At 45.5% G+C, this 13,960-nt stretch overlaps 1 protein-coding gene across 1 annotated transcript in view; it reads right to left on the bottom strand.

Moving 5' to 3' along the window:
• Positions 1-13,960, bottom strand: part of LOC119977447 (solute carrier family 35 member F2-like) — a 74,199-nt gene that overhangs the window by 20,542 nt on the left and 39,697 nt on the right. The window contains exons 4-5 of the mRNA XM_038818366.1: positions 7,574-7,733; positions 2,269-2,425 (exon numbers count right to left, since the gene is read on the bottom strand). Of these exons, the coding sequence (XP_038674294.1) occupies positions 2,269-2,425; positions 7,574-7,733 (317 nt within the window). The remainder of the gene's footprint in view (positions 1-2,268; positions 2,426-7,573; positions 7,734-13,960) is intronic.

The following is a 13,960-nucleotide window of genomic DNA, read 5'->3' as shown; positions in this document are numbered from 1 at the left end:
GGTAAATACCCCTTATGGTGGGGTTGCAGAAATAGGGCAGGGGATTGGGCCTAGGTAGGGTGGTCTTTTGAAGGGTTGGTGCAGACTCAATGGGCTGAATGGCCTCCTTCTGCACTGTAAGGATTCTATGATTACAGGAATATGTGCAAACATTTAGCATGAATCTATCATGGGAGCTGTTTTCAAAGTTCAATATGGAAATTATTGGCCTGAATTTTCACACAGATTCTCCATCTGAGCACAAATAGTTCTGGAGACAAGGATGCAGAAGTCCCACTGGTTCCCACCATTTTTGCAGCGGGGGTGGGGGGAATGCGGGCTGGGGGGGACAGAAACAGGTCGTACTTTACACATCCATGTTTCAAAGAGGCGACTGCATATATTGAAGTGCAGCTGCCTTTAGGCTGATCAAATTTTGGCTCGTGGTATTTCTAAAATGCAGCCTGTCCACTTTAGATTTAGTAGGAGATAGTCGAAAGTTAGCAGAGTTATTTGAAGAGTTAGAGTACCCTTAAAATATGGATACTTGGGGAGAGGTAAGATACCCTTTGGGAAAAGGGATGTGCCCCTCAGGAGAGAAAGGTGCTCTTTGGGAGAGGTAAGGTGCAATTTGGAATAGTTAAAAGTAGATGTGAATCTGTGCAAAAAGTGGATAAACTCTGGAACCGTCAACTGGCAATAAATACTGGCCGAGCCAGCAATGCCCACATCCCATAAATGAAGAAAAAAAAGGTTCACTGAAACTAGGAATTGGAACTGTCCAAGAGAATGTTAAGCTGTCAAGAAATTTAAGTATCTTGCCGTTAAGGTGGTATGGTGGCACAATGGGTAGCACTGCTGCCTCACAGTGCCAGGGACTTGGGTTTGATTCCGACCTCAGTTGGCTGTCTGTGCGGAGTCTGCTCGTTCTCCCCATGTCTGCGTGGGTTTCCTCTGGGTTCTCCGGTTTCCTCCCACAGTCCAAAGATGTGCAGGTTAGGTTGATTGCCCATACTAAATTGCCCCTAGGTGGGGTTCAGGGGAGAGTGGGGGGGGGGGGGGGGGGGGTTGGGGGGGGGGGGTTGGGCCTCAGTTGGGTGTTCTTTCAGAGGGTACCTGCATAGCAGACTCGATAGGCCAAATGGCCTCCTTCTGCACCGTAGGGATTCTATGATCCTTTAAAAAAATGTTAAATTCTGTCCTCAGTTTTAAAAAAACAGTGCTTGCTATTTCACTCTGTCTGCTGACATAGGCCTGAGGGTTAGAGCTGCATGATTGACTTCACAACCTGTTAGTTCACAGTTTGATCGACAATGTTTATAAAGTCTTGAAAGTGGGCATATGAATGCAATTGTTTGTTGTTACAAGGGACTAGGTATTTTAAAGACGTTAAATGTAGTGAATTGTTCGATTTTATCAATGATAGTTTTTAAAATAGTGAATTCATCAATAGACATTTGAGGACTTCATTTAATCTGAGCATGGGTCCTAAATTCTGTCCATGGCTAATACTGAGAGAGTTGTAATGGGTGCCTTAAGCACACAGGGTGGTGAGTGATGGGGGGGACTTAATGTTGCACGAAGTTGGCATAGAGACTATGTAGTGGAAGGTAGAGGGTGATGAGACCATCAATTCACGCGACACGTGGTTAGAAGTGAACAATGGTTTTAATCGTCTTACAACAGAGCCTGCCTGTGACACGATGAACTCCAGATGAACTGCAGGCAGGCTCTCAGCATCAACATTTATACTTCCGGTTAGGGGGGAGGAGCCGTGGGTGGAGCCAAGGGTGGAGCCCAGTACAAACTCCCGTACACTCCCAGTGCATCTCCCCCTAGTGGCAGAGCAGCGCAACTGCTCGTGTGCCGAGCTTACAAAGACATAGTAATATAGTGTGAATTACGCTACTGTGATTCACCACAGAGGGACATAGGTTTACATGGAGGTTATGAAGGGCCAAGGGGTGACTGGGGGCATGAGATTGCATAGGTTTGCATGGATGGGACATGGGGTATATGTGGGGGGGGGGGAGTGGAAGTGTGAGGGGTGAGTGCTGGAGAACTGCTTTTTTGTTTCATTCTTTTTTTCACAGCGGGGACAAAGTCCACAGTACCAAGGTGGGCCTTTCCGTCCAGCCCACCTTAGCACCTGGCAGCCTCTGTACTCCCTCTATGCTGTTTCCAGGGTCCCCTGACATAATTCCCATTTAACCACATCACCACCAACCCCTCCCCAATTTAGATACAAATCAGAAAGAAATAATTTAGAAAAACGTTGCCACTCCTTACAGTTGTATACCGCCAAAGAAGGTTGCAAATAAGCCGAGCATTCCCAGGAACTCCTCTCTGCTAAAGTTTTTCACAAAGAATTCTTCACACACATTCGAAACTCCATAAAGTACAGCACCCCCCAGGACACAAAGGTCTCCCAGCAACTTGTTGTTACCTGTTTAAAAAAAAAAGACACTAAATCCACTTAAGAAAAATTCAAAGCATCAATAAAGTTACCTTTTATAATATTCAGAACTATATTTTGAGAATACACAGCAACTTTCATATTTGAGCAAATAAAAATATTTGAAGCATGTTGATAAATATATAATACAAATGTCCATAGAAAGTAATTGATTGAGGATCAATCAAGCAGTACTTTTAAAAATGAGATGATTTGCAACCTGGTAAGAAGTGATATTGAGATATTCATTACACTATCAGAGAGATCAGAGGAGGAAACTAATGTTCCCAAAAGAATAAAAAGAAGTTTATGATAATATAATGATATGCTAATTCTGGATGGACTACATTTGACTTGCTAAACGGTAATGTTATGCTCTGGATCTCTTATATTACAAGCATATGAAAAAGATCATGTCCTCTGTCCTTTTCCCAGCATGGTATGACAAGTTACTCCAAAGGCCAACAATTCATTTTCCTAACGTCTAAACTAGTTCTACGCTCACATATCTTATCCTTATGTCCCTTAATACTACCTAACATATTCCAACTAGAATTGTCTGCCATCTTGAACCATGCATAATTCTTTCAATGAAGAATTTCAGTCAAAACTCCACATTTTTCTCAAGCAGTAAGCCTCAACTCTCTTAAACTAGGTATCTATCTATCTAGTAGCCCACCTCTTAACATTTTTCTTAAACTGGTAATCAGCACTGACTAACATCTTACGAAATTCCCCTACACAAGAAACAGATTACCATTATCCAAACAAAATCATGCCGATAGACTCAGTTGCAGCTACTTGAGAATATCTGACGAGAGCTGCCTTCACAGACTGAGGTCCATTACCAAGAAGGCAGTGTCAAAGTTGTACCATCCATTACAAGTTGATCTGCAGACAAATTGACAGGAACAGCAATGCAAGGGTACTGAAGGTCAACACCATCATGGTTTTATCTGCTTCTGGATCTTTCTAGTCTGCCACAAGGGACATCAGTAAAAATGGTCACTTTCATCGGGCATAAATGTATAAAGAAATGCACTGATGCTTTTCTCGTTCGCTGTTACAAACATAGGTTATCCCATTCCCAAACAAGCACCAATGGAACGCCTTGGCAGTACATTACACTCCCAAGGTAAGATACCCCAAGGACCAGTTAATCATTAATGGAATCTTCCCAACCTGGCTTATTTGAACGAGAGATCACCATTGCTCCCTGCAGTCATGGCTAATAGCACTCACAAGAACTAAATGCAGAACTAAGCTCAGCTACAATAAGACCGTTATGTCTATCGCATGATATTAGAACCAAATATTGGTTACTTAGAACAGGGCCTGGATAGATTGTGATCACCTGGAGTCAAACCTGCAGGGTGTGGGGGCCTGACCTGGGGAGGGATGAGAGGCTCAGCCCCGCAAGGGGAGGAGGTAGGGAGGGGGTGGGTCAGACTGAGTTGGGTGGGATCTGACCAGTGGTGGTGGGGTGTGCGGGTTGGGCCAGTCCCGGAGGTTGGGGGGGGGGGTGCAGGTCGGGTCAGGCTGGGGGTGGCGGGGAGGGTGATCTGGGCGAGGGGGCTGGTGGGTGCCAGGTTGGGGTTGGAGGGGTAGGGCACAGTTGCAGGTTGGGCCAGGAGGATGGGTCTGGGTATTTAAATAATTACTCTGGAGTTATAAGTTTGTTTTTTCCCATCTAACACTTTCAGAGTAACTATCAGGTTAAAACTGGCAGAAAACCATTCGTAGTTACCCATTTAAATCATTTCTGTTGGATAATTCCCAGCCTAGTGCAATTGTCCAGAGGAAGTTAGATCCCCTGGACAATTGCTGGGTAAATCCTTATGTGGGAACTTCTGAGAGGGATTCCCAGTGCATCATAGGGGTAATCCCTAAATGCAACTTTGGGGAACCCGGAGGTTATGGGCCTATGTGTGTCTCCACATCCTAGAGCTTTTTCTAGGTGATGTCCCAGTTAGGGTGGTACATGAGTACTCACTGAAGAGGGTACTCATTGAAACATATCTAATTGTGACAGGATTGGACAGACTCGATACAGGGATATTGTTTCATTAGCTGGGGGAGTCTAGAACATGGGGCCACAGTCTGAGGATAGAGGGTAGACCATTTAGGACTGAGATTAGGAGACATTTCTTCACTCAGAGGGTGGTGAATCTGTGGAATTCTCTATCACATATGGCTGTGGAGGCCAAGTAACATTGTATTTAAGAAAGAAAAAGATTTCTCGACACTAATGGCATCAAAGGATATGGGGAGAGAGCAAGAGTGCGGCATTGAAATAGAGGATCAGCCATGATCACATTGAATGGTGGAGCTGGCTTGATGGGCCAAATGGCCTACTTCCACTTCTGTTTTCTGTGTGAGGATCCAGCTATTTTGGATTAAGGTTGCTCTGTATTGCCTTGTGCTGGTTTTGAGAGAGTACTTAAAATGGTTACTGCATGTCTGCAGCTGTGATAGCCCTCTGGTCCTGTCCATTTTCTGGCACATGTGCTATCAGTTGAGATTAGGGCACAATGGTCTGAGTGTGGTGCTACATGACCTCGTGACAGCAATGAAGCCCTTGCTGACTTACATTGGTCCCTGGTTAAGCAATTTTTAAATTCTCACCCTGTTTACAAGTTGTCTCCATGGTCTTGCCCTTCCCTATCTCTGCAATCTCCCCCATGCCAATACCGTGAAGTAATCGTTAAAGTGAATTGGGTGTAGTCATTGGAAAATTGATTATAAGACAAGGCATGCTATTTGTTCTTGTACAAGACATTGGTCAGGTTTCACTTAGAATACCAAGTCCAAGCAGGGTTGTTGGCGTTGCCAAACTTGCTTCATTATTATTGGATGGCGAATGTGGACAAGATGCAGCGGTGGTGGGAAGGAGAAGGGGTAGAGTGGGTTAGGATGGAGGAGGAATCTTATAAGGGGTCTAGTTTGAGGGCTATGGTGATGGCAGCGTTGCCAATGGCTCCGAGTAGGTATTCAGGGAGCCCATTGTGCAGTCCGCGGTGAAGATATGGAATCAGTTGAGGAGGCATTTTAGGGTGGAAGGCATGTCGGTGCTTACGCTGCTGTGCGAGTATCATGGGTTTGAGCTGGGGGGGATGGCTAGTGTGTACAGGAGGTGGAGGGAAGTGGGGCTGGTCAAGGTGAGGGATTTGTATTTGGAGGAAGGGTTCACCAGTCTGGAGGAGCTAAGGGAGAGTGTAGAGCTGCCGAGGGGTAGTGAGTTCAGGTATCTACAGGTTAGGGACTTTGCACGAAAGGTCTGGAAGGGGTTCCCTAGATTGCCGGATGTGGAAGGAGAGTGAAGAATTGGGGATATATATAAGTGGCTGGGAAGCAGGGAGGCAAGCGGGTGGTGAAGATCAAGGAGAAATGGGAAGCAGAGTTGGGAATGGAGATCAATTGGGGAGTATGGAGTGAGGCACTGCGAAGGGTAAACAGGACCTCCTCTTGTGCAAGGATGAGCCTGATACAGTTTAAGGTGGTGCACAGGGTGCATATGACTCGGGCGAGAATGGGTTCTTTCAGGGGTAGCAGATGAGTGTGAGAGGTGTGGGCAGGGGCCAGCGAATCATGCACACATGTTTTGGGGTTGCGAAAAATTGGGAAGATTCTGGGCGGGAGTGTTCCCGGTCTTAGCCAGGATAGGGAGGAGGGAGTGGACCCGGACCCTTTGGTGGCGATATTTGGGGTTTCAGAGAAGCCGGAGCTCATGGAGAGGAGGAAGGCCGATGTCTTGGCCTTCGCCTCTCTGATTGCACGGGGACGAGTTTTGCTGGAGTGGCAGTCAGCATCGCCACCGGGGGTAGCAGCTTGGTTGGGTGACCTGTACGCCTTTCTGCGGTTAGAGAAGATAAAGTATGAGTTAAGGGGCTCAGCAGGGGAGTTTGAGAAAAGGTGGGGGATGTTTGTGACCGTGTTTGAGGAACTGTTCGTCGCAGGGGGAGGCAGGGATTGGGGGGGGGGGGGTGAAAAAGGAGGAAACTCTGTACAAACTGTATAGTTGATTGTTGGGAAGAATGTTTCCCGGGGTGTTTCTTTGCTGTAACCTACTTTGATACAAGTTTGAATAAAATGCGTTTAACAAAAAAATTACACTAAGTCCAGATTTAGTTTAAAATAAATTTAGAGTACCCAATTCAGTTTTTCCAATTAAGGGGCAATTTAGTATGGCCAATCCACCTAAGCTGCACATCTTTGGGTCGTGGGGGAGAAACCCATGCAAGCATGGGGAGAATGTGCAAACTCCACAAGGACAGTGACCCAGAGCTGGGATCGTGATGAATACCCAAGTCCAGATTTGATCTGAAAGTTTTGAGGCTTTGGAAAAAGTTCAATGGCATTGAACTAACTCCCAGGTTAAATCATCTTAATTATCTATATTGGTTAGTATTGGGATTCAATAATTTAGAGAAGCATCAACTTAAAGGTGATCTGATCGAATTTTATTAAGTGAGAAAGTGAAAGATTGTGGTGTGGATTTTTAAGATAGCCAAGGCTCCTTTGACAGCACCTTCCAAACCTGTGACCTTTACCACTGAGAAGACAAGGGAAACAGAAGCATAGAACACCACCAAATCCAAGTGCCCTTCCAAGTCACACCTTCCTGACTTTGAACGATATCATTGTTTCTTCACTGTCATAGAATTAAAATTCTGGAATGCCCTCTGACCTTTGATAAGGTGCCACATCAAAGGTTACTGCACAAATTAACAGCTCACGGTGCAAGGGTAACATATTAACATAGATTGGTTAACTCAGAGAAAGCAAAGGGATAAATGAGTCTTTTTGGGTTGGCAAGCTGTTACTAGTGAAGTGCCACGGGGTCAGTGCTTGGGCCTCAACTATTTACAATCTATATCAATATTATTCAGTAGCCTGGCAACCTCCTTATTTACTGTGGAATAGTTCTTCCTTCGTAAGCGCAGGTGCAAAGTATTTTTTGATACCTCCAATGTGCCTTCTGTCTCCATCAATTATTCTCTATGTTAATGTGTTGAATGTCTCTTTCCTCACTTTATGCTTTGCCTACTTTCTAAAGTTCATACAATACTCTGTACACTGTTCAAAAACATTTCATACAATTCCAGATGCAGTCAAGCCTCCTGCACCAATGCGTCTTACCTAATCCTTGGTTTTTTGCTGACAGAAAATCTGCACCAACCATAATCCCAACGCCCAACAAACACATTAAAACAGCCACAAAGTGGATGATTCTGTATCTTGAGTGTAAGATGAACCATGATAGGAACATCACCACAGGAATGACAACGCAATCTAGGAGCTGAAAGTGCATAACAAACACATGGTTAACAAGTAATTCATTTATATTTACCGACATAAAGAATGAACTGGAAGTTCTGCTCTGTGGTGTCATGGTTTGGGCACAATGGATGCTGTTTTGTGTCCAAAATGGCGCCCGTGCCTCAGGAAAACTAAGGCTAAGCAGCATAAAACAAAAGAAAGATTAGCACCTTAATCATCCTCTTCTTCAAGATCTCAGACCTCACTCATAACTCTATCTTCCAAGCCCGCCCCCCCCACCCAATCTTCCTTTGACCCCTACTTCCAGCATCCTCCAAAAACACTCTCAGCACCGCAACGATACAGACGACACAATGACATCCTTTGCTGATCCCAACAGTCCCACACCTGATTACACTACGAGTCCCACCGAAATACTGCAGAACCCCAGGATATTTTGCCTTGACCCCGTAGCATCATCTCCCCCCTCCCCAATTGCACTCAAGTCCCAGTCATTCCTCTTTCTGACCTCTGCGATCTTACCCAATCACTTATCTGAATATTGACCTGAACTGATGCCGGCTCCCGCCTTTGGCAATGTAATAAATTCCAAAGCCAAAAGTCCCTTGCTCCTAGCACATCGCGAACCAAAAGTGGTCTGTTAGTACTCTGTGTTTGGGGCACCCAAAATAGGCACTTCTGAATTTCTGGCTCAATGAGTGTTAATCTATTTACCACTTGTTCTCTCTGGTATCCACTGAGTCTGTCGGAAATTTTCACATTAATGTTAAATTTGAACCAATGGCAGGAATTATTATTTGCACACTTTGGCACCGGGAATCACAACATTTCTGCATCTTGTTTCATAGTCTAGATCATTTCAAATTCAATGAAGTATGTAGCATTTAAAGATTATTTATTCTCTATTTCAAGCTTTTCCTGCAAGTTGCACATTCAGCAGTTTTCCATCTGGTTTACTTGTTGGAAGTGCTGGTTAACGTAAGCCATTTTTATGTTGCAATTCATACTGGTATTTTTGGTTTTCCATTGGTGTAAGAACATGAGAGTATGGCAGGGAGCGGGAGGGACAATTATCACCATTCCTGCCATTTGACTGTTTTAGAAAAAGGGGACCATAGTTCACAAAGTTGGCTCCCGATGTCCAATATAGCTACCAAAATGAGATAGGACCTGATCAGTTATTTACAGGCATGCCCTGGAAATAACAACAACATGTAGTTAGACAGCACCTTTGATGCATTAAAATCTCCCAAGGTGTTTATAAGACAAAATATGACACCAAGCCAATAAGGGGATAGTAGGTAAGATGACCAAAGGCTTGCTCAAAGAGGTAGGTGTTAAGAAGCATCTTAAAAAAGGAAAGCAAGGTAAACAAGGTAGCATGGAAAGAATTCCAAAGCCGAGGGTGGAGGCCGCTGATGGCACAGCTACTAATGGTGGAATTATTAAAATCAGGGATGCTCAAAAGGTCAGAGTTAAATTAGCGCAAATATCTCGGAGTTTTGTGGGGCTGATGGAGGCTATAGAGATAGGGAGGGGTAAGGCTGTGCAAGGATTTGGAAACAAGGATGAGAATTTTAAAATGAAGACACTGCTTAACTAGGAGCCTGTGTGGGTCAGTGAGCACAGGGGTGAGAAATGAATGCGAGGTAAGATACAGGCCGCAGAGTTTTGGATTACCTCAAGTTCACAGAGGGTGGAATGTGGGCGATCAGCCACAAACGCATTGGAATAGTCAAGTCTCGAGGTAACAAAGGCATGAATGCGGATTTCAGCACAAGATGAGCTGAGACAGGGGCTGTCAAACTATGTTATCAAGGTGAAACCATCTTAAAGGTGGTGCAAATATATGATAGGAAGCTCATCTGGGTGTCAGATTTTATACCAAGGTTACAAAGAAACAGGTTTACGCCCAGACTGTTGCCATGGAGAGGGATGGAACCGGAAACTAGGGATAGGTCTTTGGACTGGGATGCAAAAAACAATAACTTCAGGGTGCTGCTGTCTCACGGCACCGAGGTCCCAGGTTCAATCCCGGGCCCGGGTCACTGTCCGTATGGAGTTTGCACATTCTCCCCGTGTTTGCGTGCGTCTCACCCCCGCAACCCAAAGATGTGCAGGGTAGCTAGGTTGGCCATGCAAAATTGCCCCTTAATTGGAATTTTTAAAAAAACCAATGATTTCAGTCTTCCCCATACAGTATTTAGCTGGAGGTGATTTCTGCTCATCCTGTACTGAATATCGGATAAACAGTCTGGTAACTCAACACAAGTGCAAGAGTTGAAAGAGGTGATGGTGAAGTGGAGCTGGATGTCGTGAGCCAATCAGCCTCCATGTGAAACTAATGCTGCGCTTTCTGATGATGCCACTGAGAGGCAAAATGTAGATGAGAAATGGAAGGGCCACCAGAGGTAGCAGTACAGCAGCAGGAAGGGAAGCCATTGAAAGTGATACTCTGGCTATGATTAGATGGATAAGAATGCGAGCAATCCCACGCAGCTAAATGACAGTGGAGAAGTGTTGGAGGGGAATGGTGTGGTTAACCATGTTAAAGGCTGCAGACAGGTGAGAAAGTTGAAGAGGGCTAGTATACCTTTGTCACAATCACATAAGATGTCGTTTGTGGGGGCAGCACGGTGATGCAGTGGTTAGCACTGCCGTCTTACGGCACTGAGGTCCCAGGTTCGATCCCTGCTCTGGGTCACTGTCCGTGTGGAGTTTGCACATTTTCCCCATGTTTGCGAAGATTTCACTCCCACAACCCAAAGATGTGCAGTTTAGGTGGATTGGCCATGCTAAATTGCCCCTTAATTGGAAAAAATGAATTGGGTACTTTAAATTTATTTTTTAAAAGGTGTCATTTGTGACTTTGATAAAAGCTGGTTGCATTCTATGGCGGGATGGAAACCCAATCGGAGGGATTCAAACATGAAGCTTTGGTTAAGGTGGATACATTGGAGGTGACTGCACATTCAAGGACTTTGGAGAGAAAAGGGAGGTTGGAGATGGCACGGTAGTTTACAAGGACATAGGTCAAGGCTTAATCTTTTGAGGAAAGGAACAATGATGGAGAAAGGAAAGAGAGATAATACCTGAAAATAGAGAACTGTTAACAATATCAGCTAACATGAAAAACAGGAGATGGGCGTCATGGACAAGATGAGCTCAGAGAAGACATGAGGGAGACAGGAGAGAAACTATAGCAAGGTGTGAGGATTGGAGAACCTTCTGGGAAGTTTTCTGAGTGGAAGATGTCAGGGGATTTGAAGCCTTTTCTAGTGTTGAGGGCTTTCTAGGAAGGCTTTGACACTTCTAAATGCTGCAGTATTAAAGGTAGAGGGCTGAGGGAGCAGATGTTCAGAAAGGGAAAGCGTTCCTGCATTGATTCTTCACTGAACTGGCTGGACTGCTCATCAGCTGTCAGACAGAGCAGTTCAAGGTGAGGAGGCCACATCAGATTTTTAAAAGTCGGCCCAGGATGATGCTGTTGAACAGAGGGCTGCCTGAGATCGCCATGCCCCGGGTGATATTCAGGTTGCCCAGAGCTGGAAGGGGCAGTCCAGACACAGGGCACGGATGGTCCGGCATCAAGCCCTCACCCACAGCCCAAGCTCTCCCAATATTGGTGAGCCCCTCTCTGCAGCCTAGCAGCAACATTAGCATTGGGATGACTCCCCCCCCCTCCCCAAAATCAGGGCCCATCATGCTAGGCTAGGGTGTCACTGCCAGGGTGTTAGTGCTATGGTGACAGGGGGAAATGCTAGGGGCTGGGGACTGAAGGATGGTGGCTGAAGGGGAGGCATGGGAGTTGAGTAGGAGGATTAGGCTACCCTCATGCCTGTGTGGTGTGGGGGGGAGTATTACCCGTTATTCCTGTAATGGAGGGAGGGGCTGTCAGTGCTGGGAGGTTGACATTTGCGCGGTGGGGGGAGGGGGCCTGCCACTGGACTTTGGGATCAGACATCCGTTCCGAATGGCAGCCTGAGGCAGAGTGATGGGAATCTGATGCACTTGCTGCTTTGCACAGATTTGCATGCCTAAGGACTGTGACTCATACCTGGGTGCTGTTGTTAGCACCAGCGGGGACCAGTCCTGATTCTCCGCAGGCGGGAGATCTTAGACTCCGGAAGGGAATACCAATAACCGGTCTATGGGCATGATTTAACCACTTAGTTGAGCCCCACGCCCATCTGGGTGCGCTAGATAAATAGTGGGAAAGGCCAAAATCGAGATTCATGCCAGGCACAAACCAGTTTGCAATTTACCTGACCCCAAAATGGTGAGCATATCATTAACCCTCATTTGCATTAATTTCAATCTCATTAGTGAGATTGAAGTTAATTGCAGCGGCCTGCCAGGAATTAATAATAATAACAATCTTTATTGTCACAAGTAGGCTTGCATTAACACTGCAATGAAGTTACTCTGAAAAGCCCCTAGTCGCCACACTCCAGCTCTTGTTCGGGTACACTGCGGGAGAATTCAGAATGTCCAAATAACCTAACAGCACGTCTTTCAGGACTTGTGGGGGGGAAACCGGAGCACCCGGAGGAAGCCCACGCAGACACGGGGAGAACAGAAAGACTCCGCACAGACAGTGACCCAAGCCGGGAATTGAACCTGGCACTCTGGCACTGTGAAGCAACAGTGCTAACCACTGTGCCCCCCACAGCAAAAAATCACATGTTTAGTACCCTCTTTAAAAACATGAAGCTGACACAATGGCAACTGAGGGGAAGTGAGGAAGTGTAAAGATTCTGTGAAGATTAGCCACTTGTGAGTAGTCAATTCCATTTTCCGGCATAAAGCTCAAGGGCACCAGAGCTGCTAATCCAGTGCTTGGGGGACTGGGGGTGGCGGGGAGGGAGGGGGGAGGTGGAGGGGGGGGGGGGATGGGCACTCAGGTGGGCTGGGGGAGGTGAGAGGCTTTGCGGTTTTGGAGACCCTCAACAGGGACAACTACAGCAGCAGCCTCTTTGTCCGACTACACACTTCCAGGACAGAGTCCTGCTCTTGGTTCTATGCTGAAAGTCACTTAACTCCCTTTGACTGTGAGCAGCCTCTAGCTTCACAGCTTAAGGCTGTTGCAAATGAGGAATTGGCCATATTAGTTGTGAGAGCACTTCACACACCCTAAGGTACCTGGGTCGTGGAAAATCGGGCTCAGGGGGACGTATGAGTCCAGAAGGCAATCCCGTTTGATGCATGAAGATGCTCTGGGATTTGGTGCGAGACATTGATCTAAATCAGTGGTTCTCAACCGGGGTCCACATGGACCCTGGGGGTCCATGTAACATTACTGGGGGTCCACACAAAAAAAATACCGAATTGGGGGTCCACGGTGATATTTTAGTGGTCCATAGAGCAATTCTACTTCAGAACAATTGTTACTACTGAGAATCAAGTAGAAGAAAAAAATGTTTGTTTTCATGATGAATATTCACCTTTCTCTCTCTCTCTCGCACTGACAAAGGTCAAAGAGAGATTATAATCTATCTAATTTACCTTGTGGGCTGAAGGGGCTCAGAACCAAAAAGGTGCATTTGCTGTGTTTATTTTTGTGGTACTGTATTCTGAGAAAAAAAAATCCATACCAGTTGATGACAAATGGGTTTATTGTTCTTTAATGACAGTTGTTGTTGAAGATTGCCCGGGCTATTATCCCCTAGGAACAGCCCGGAGGACCTTTAATGACAGAAGCAGCTTATTAAATACCCACGGTTGACCTGACGCTTATGCCACGTTTCTCCTTGAAGTTTAATGAATGATTTAACACAGTAATCACTAGAAACTGTGTATATTTGATATGAATTGGTTATTTTTAGAGTAATTTAATTCAATTTAGTCAGTAAAAAGTTTTTTTCATTACTTTTCATATTAGAATAAATTTGGCAACGTACGAAAATACCGCTAATCCGTTTCCAACCCTCACGGTAAGGTAGATGGACTTTAGGATTAGTTTACCACGCATATAAGAAGCTTTTTTTTCTGTGGAATGGCTATGGGGGTCCACAAAAAAAAATTAAGAGGAAAAGGGGTCCATGGGTTAAAAAAGGTTGAGAACTCCTGATCTAAATGGACCATCTGATGATGCTGTTGAAGAAATGCTTTTGCAGATTGCTGATGCTCTTGTTGCTGGAGTGGTGAGTGCTGCAGGTAACTGGCATGTCGCCACAGGTTAAACACACTGGAAGTCAAGGATGTTCAACTTCACCTTGAGCGGCAGTGGGATATGTGGTTGCCAGG

Source organism: Scyliorhinus canicula, chromosome 14, assembly GCF_902713615.1.
Source record: "Scyliorhinus canicula chromosome 14, sScyCan1.1, whole genome shotgun sequence".
Classification (NCBI taxonomy): Eukaryota; Metazoa; Chordata; class Chondrichthyes; order Carcharhiniformes; family Scyliorhinidae; genus Scyliorhinus; species Scyliorhinus canicula.
This window is presented reverse-complemented; position numbering and strand designations above follow the sequence as displayed.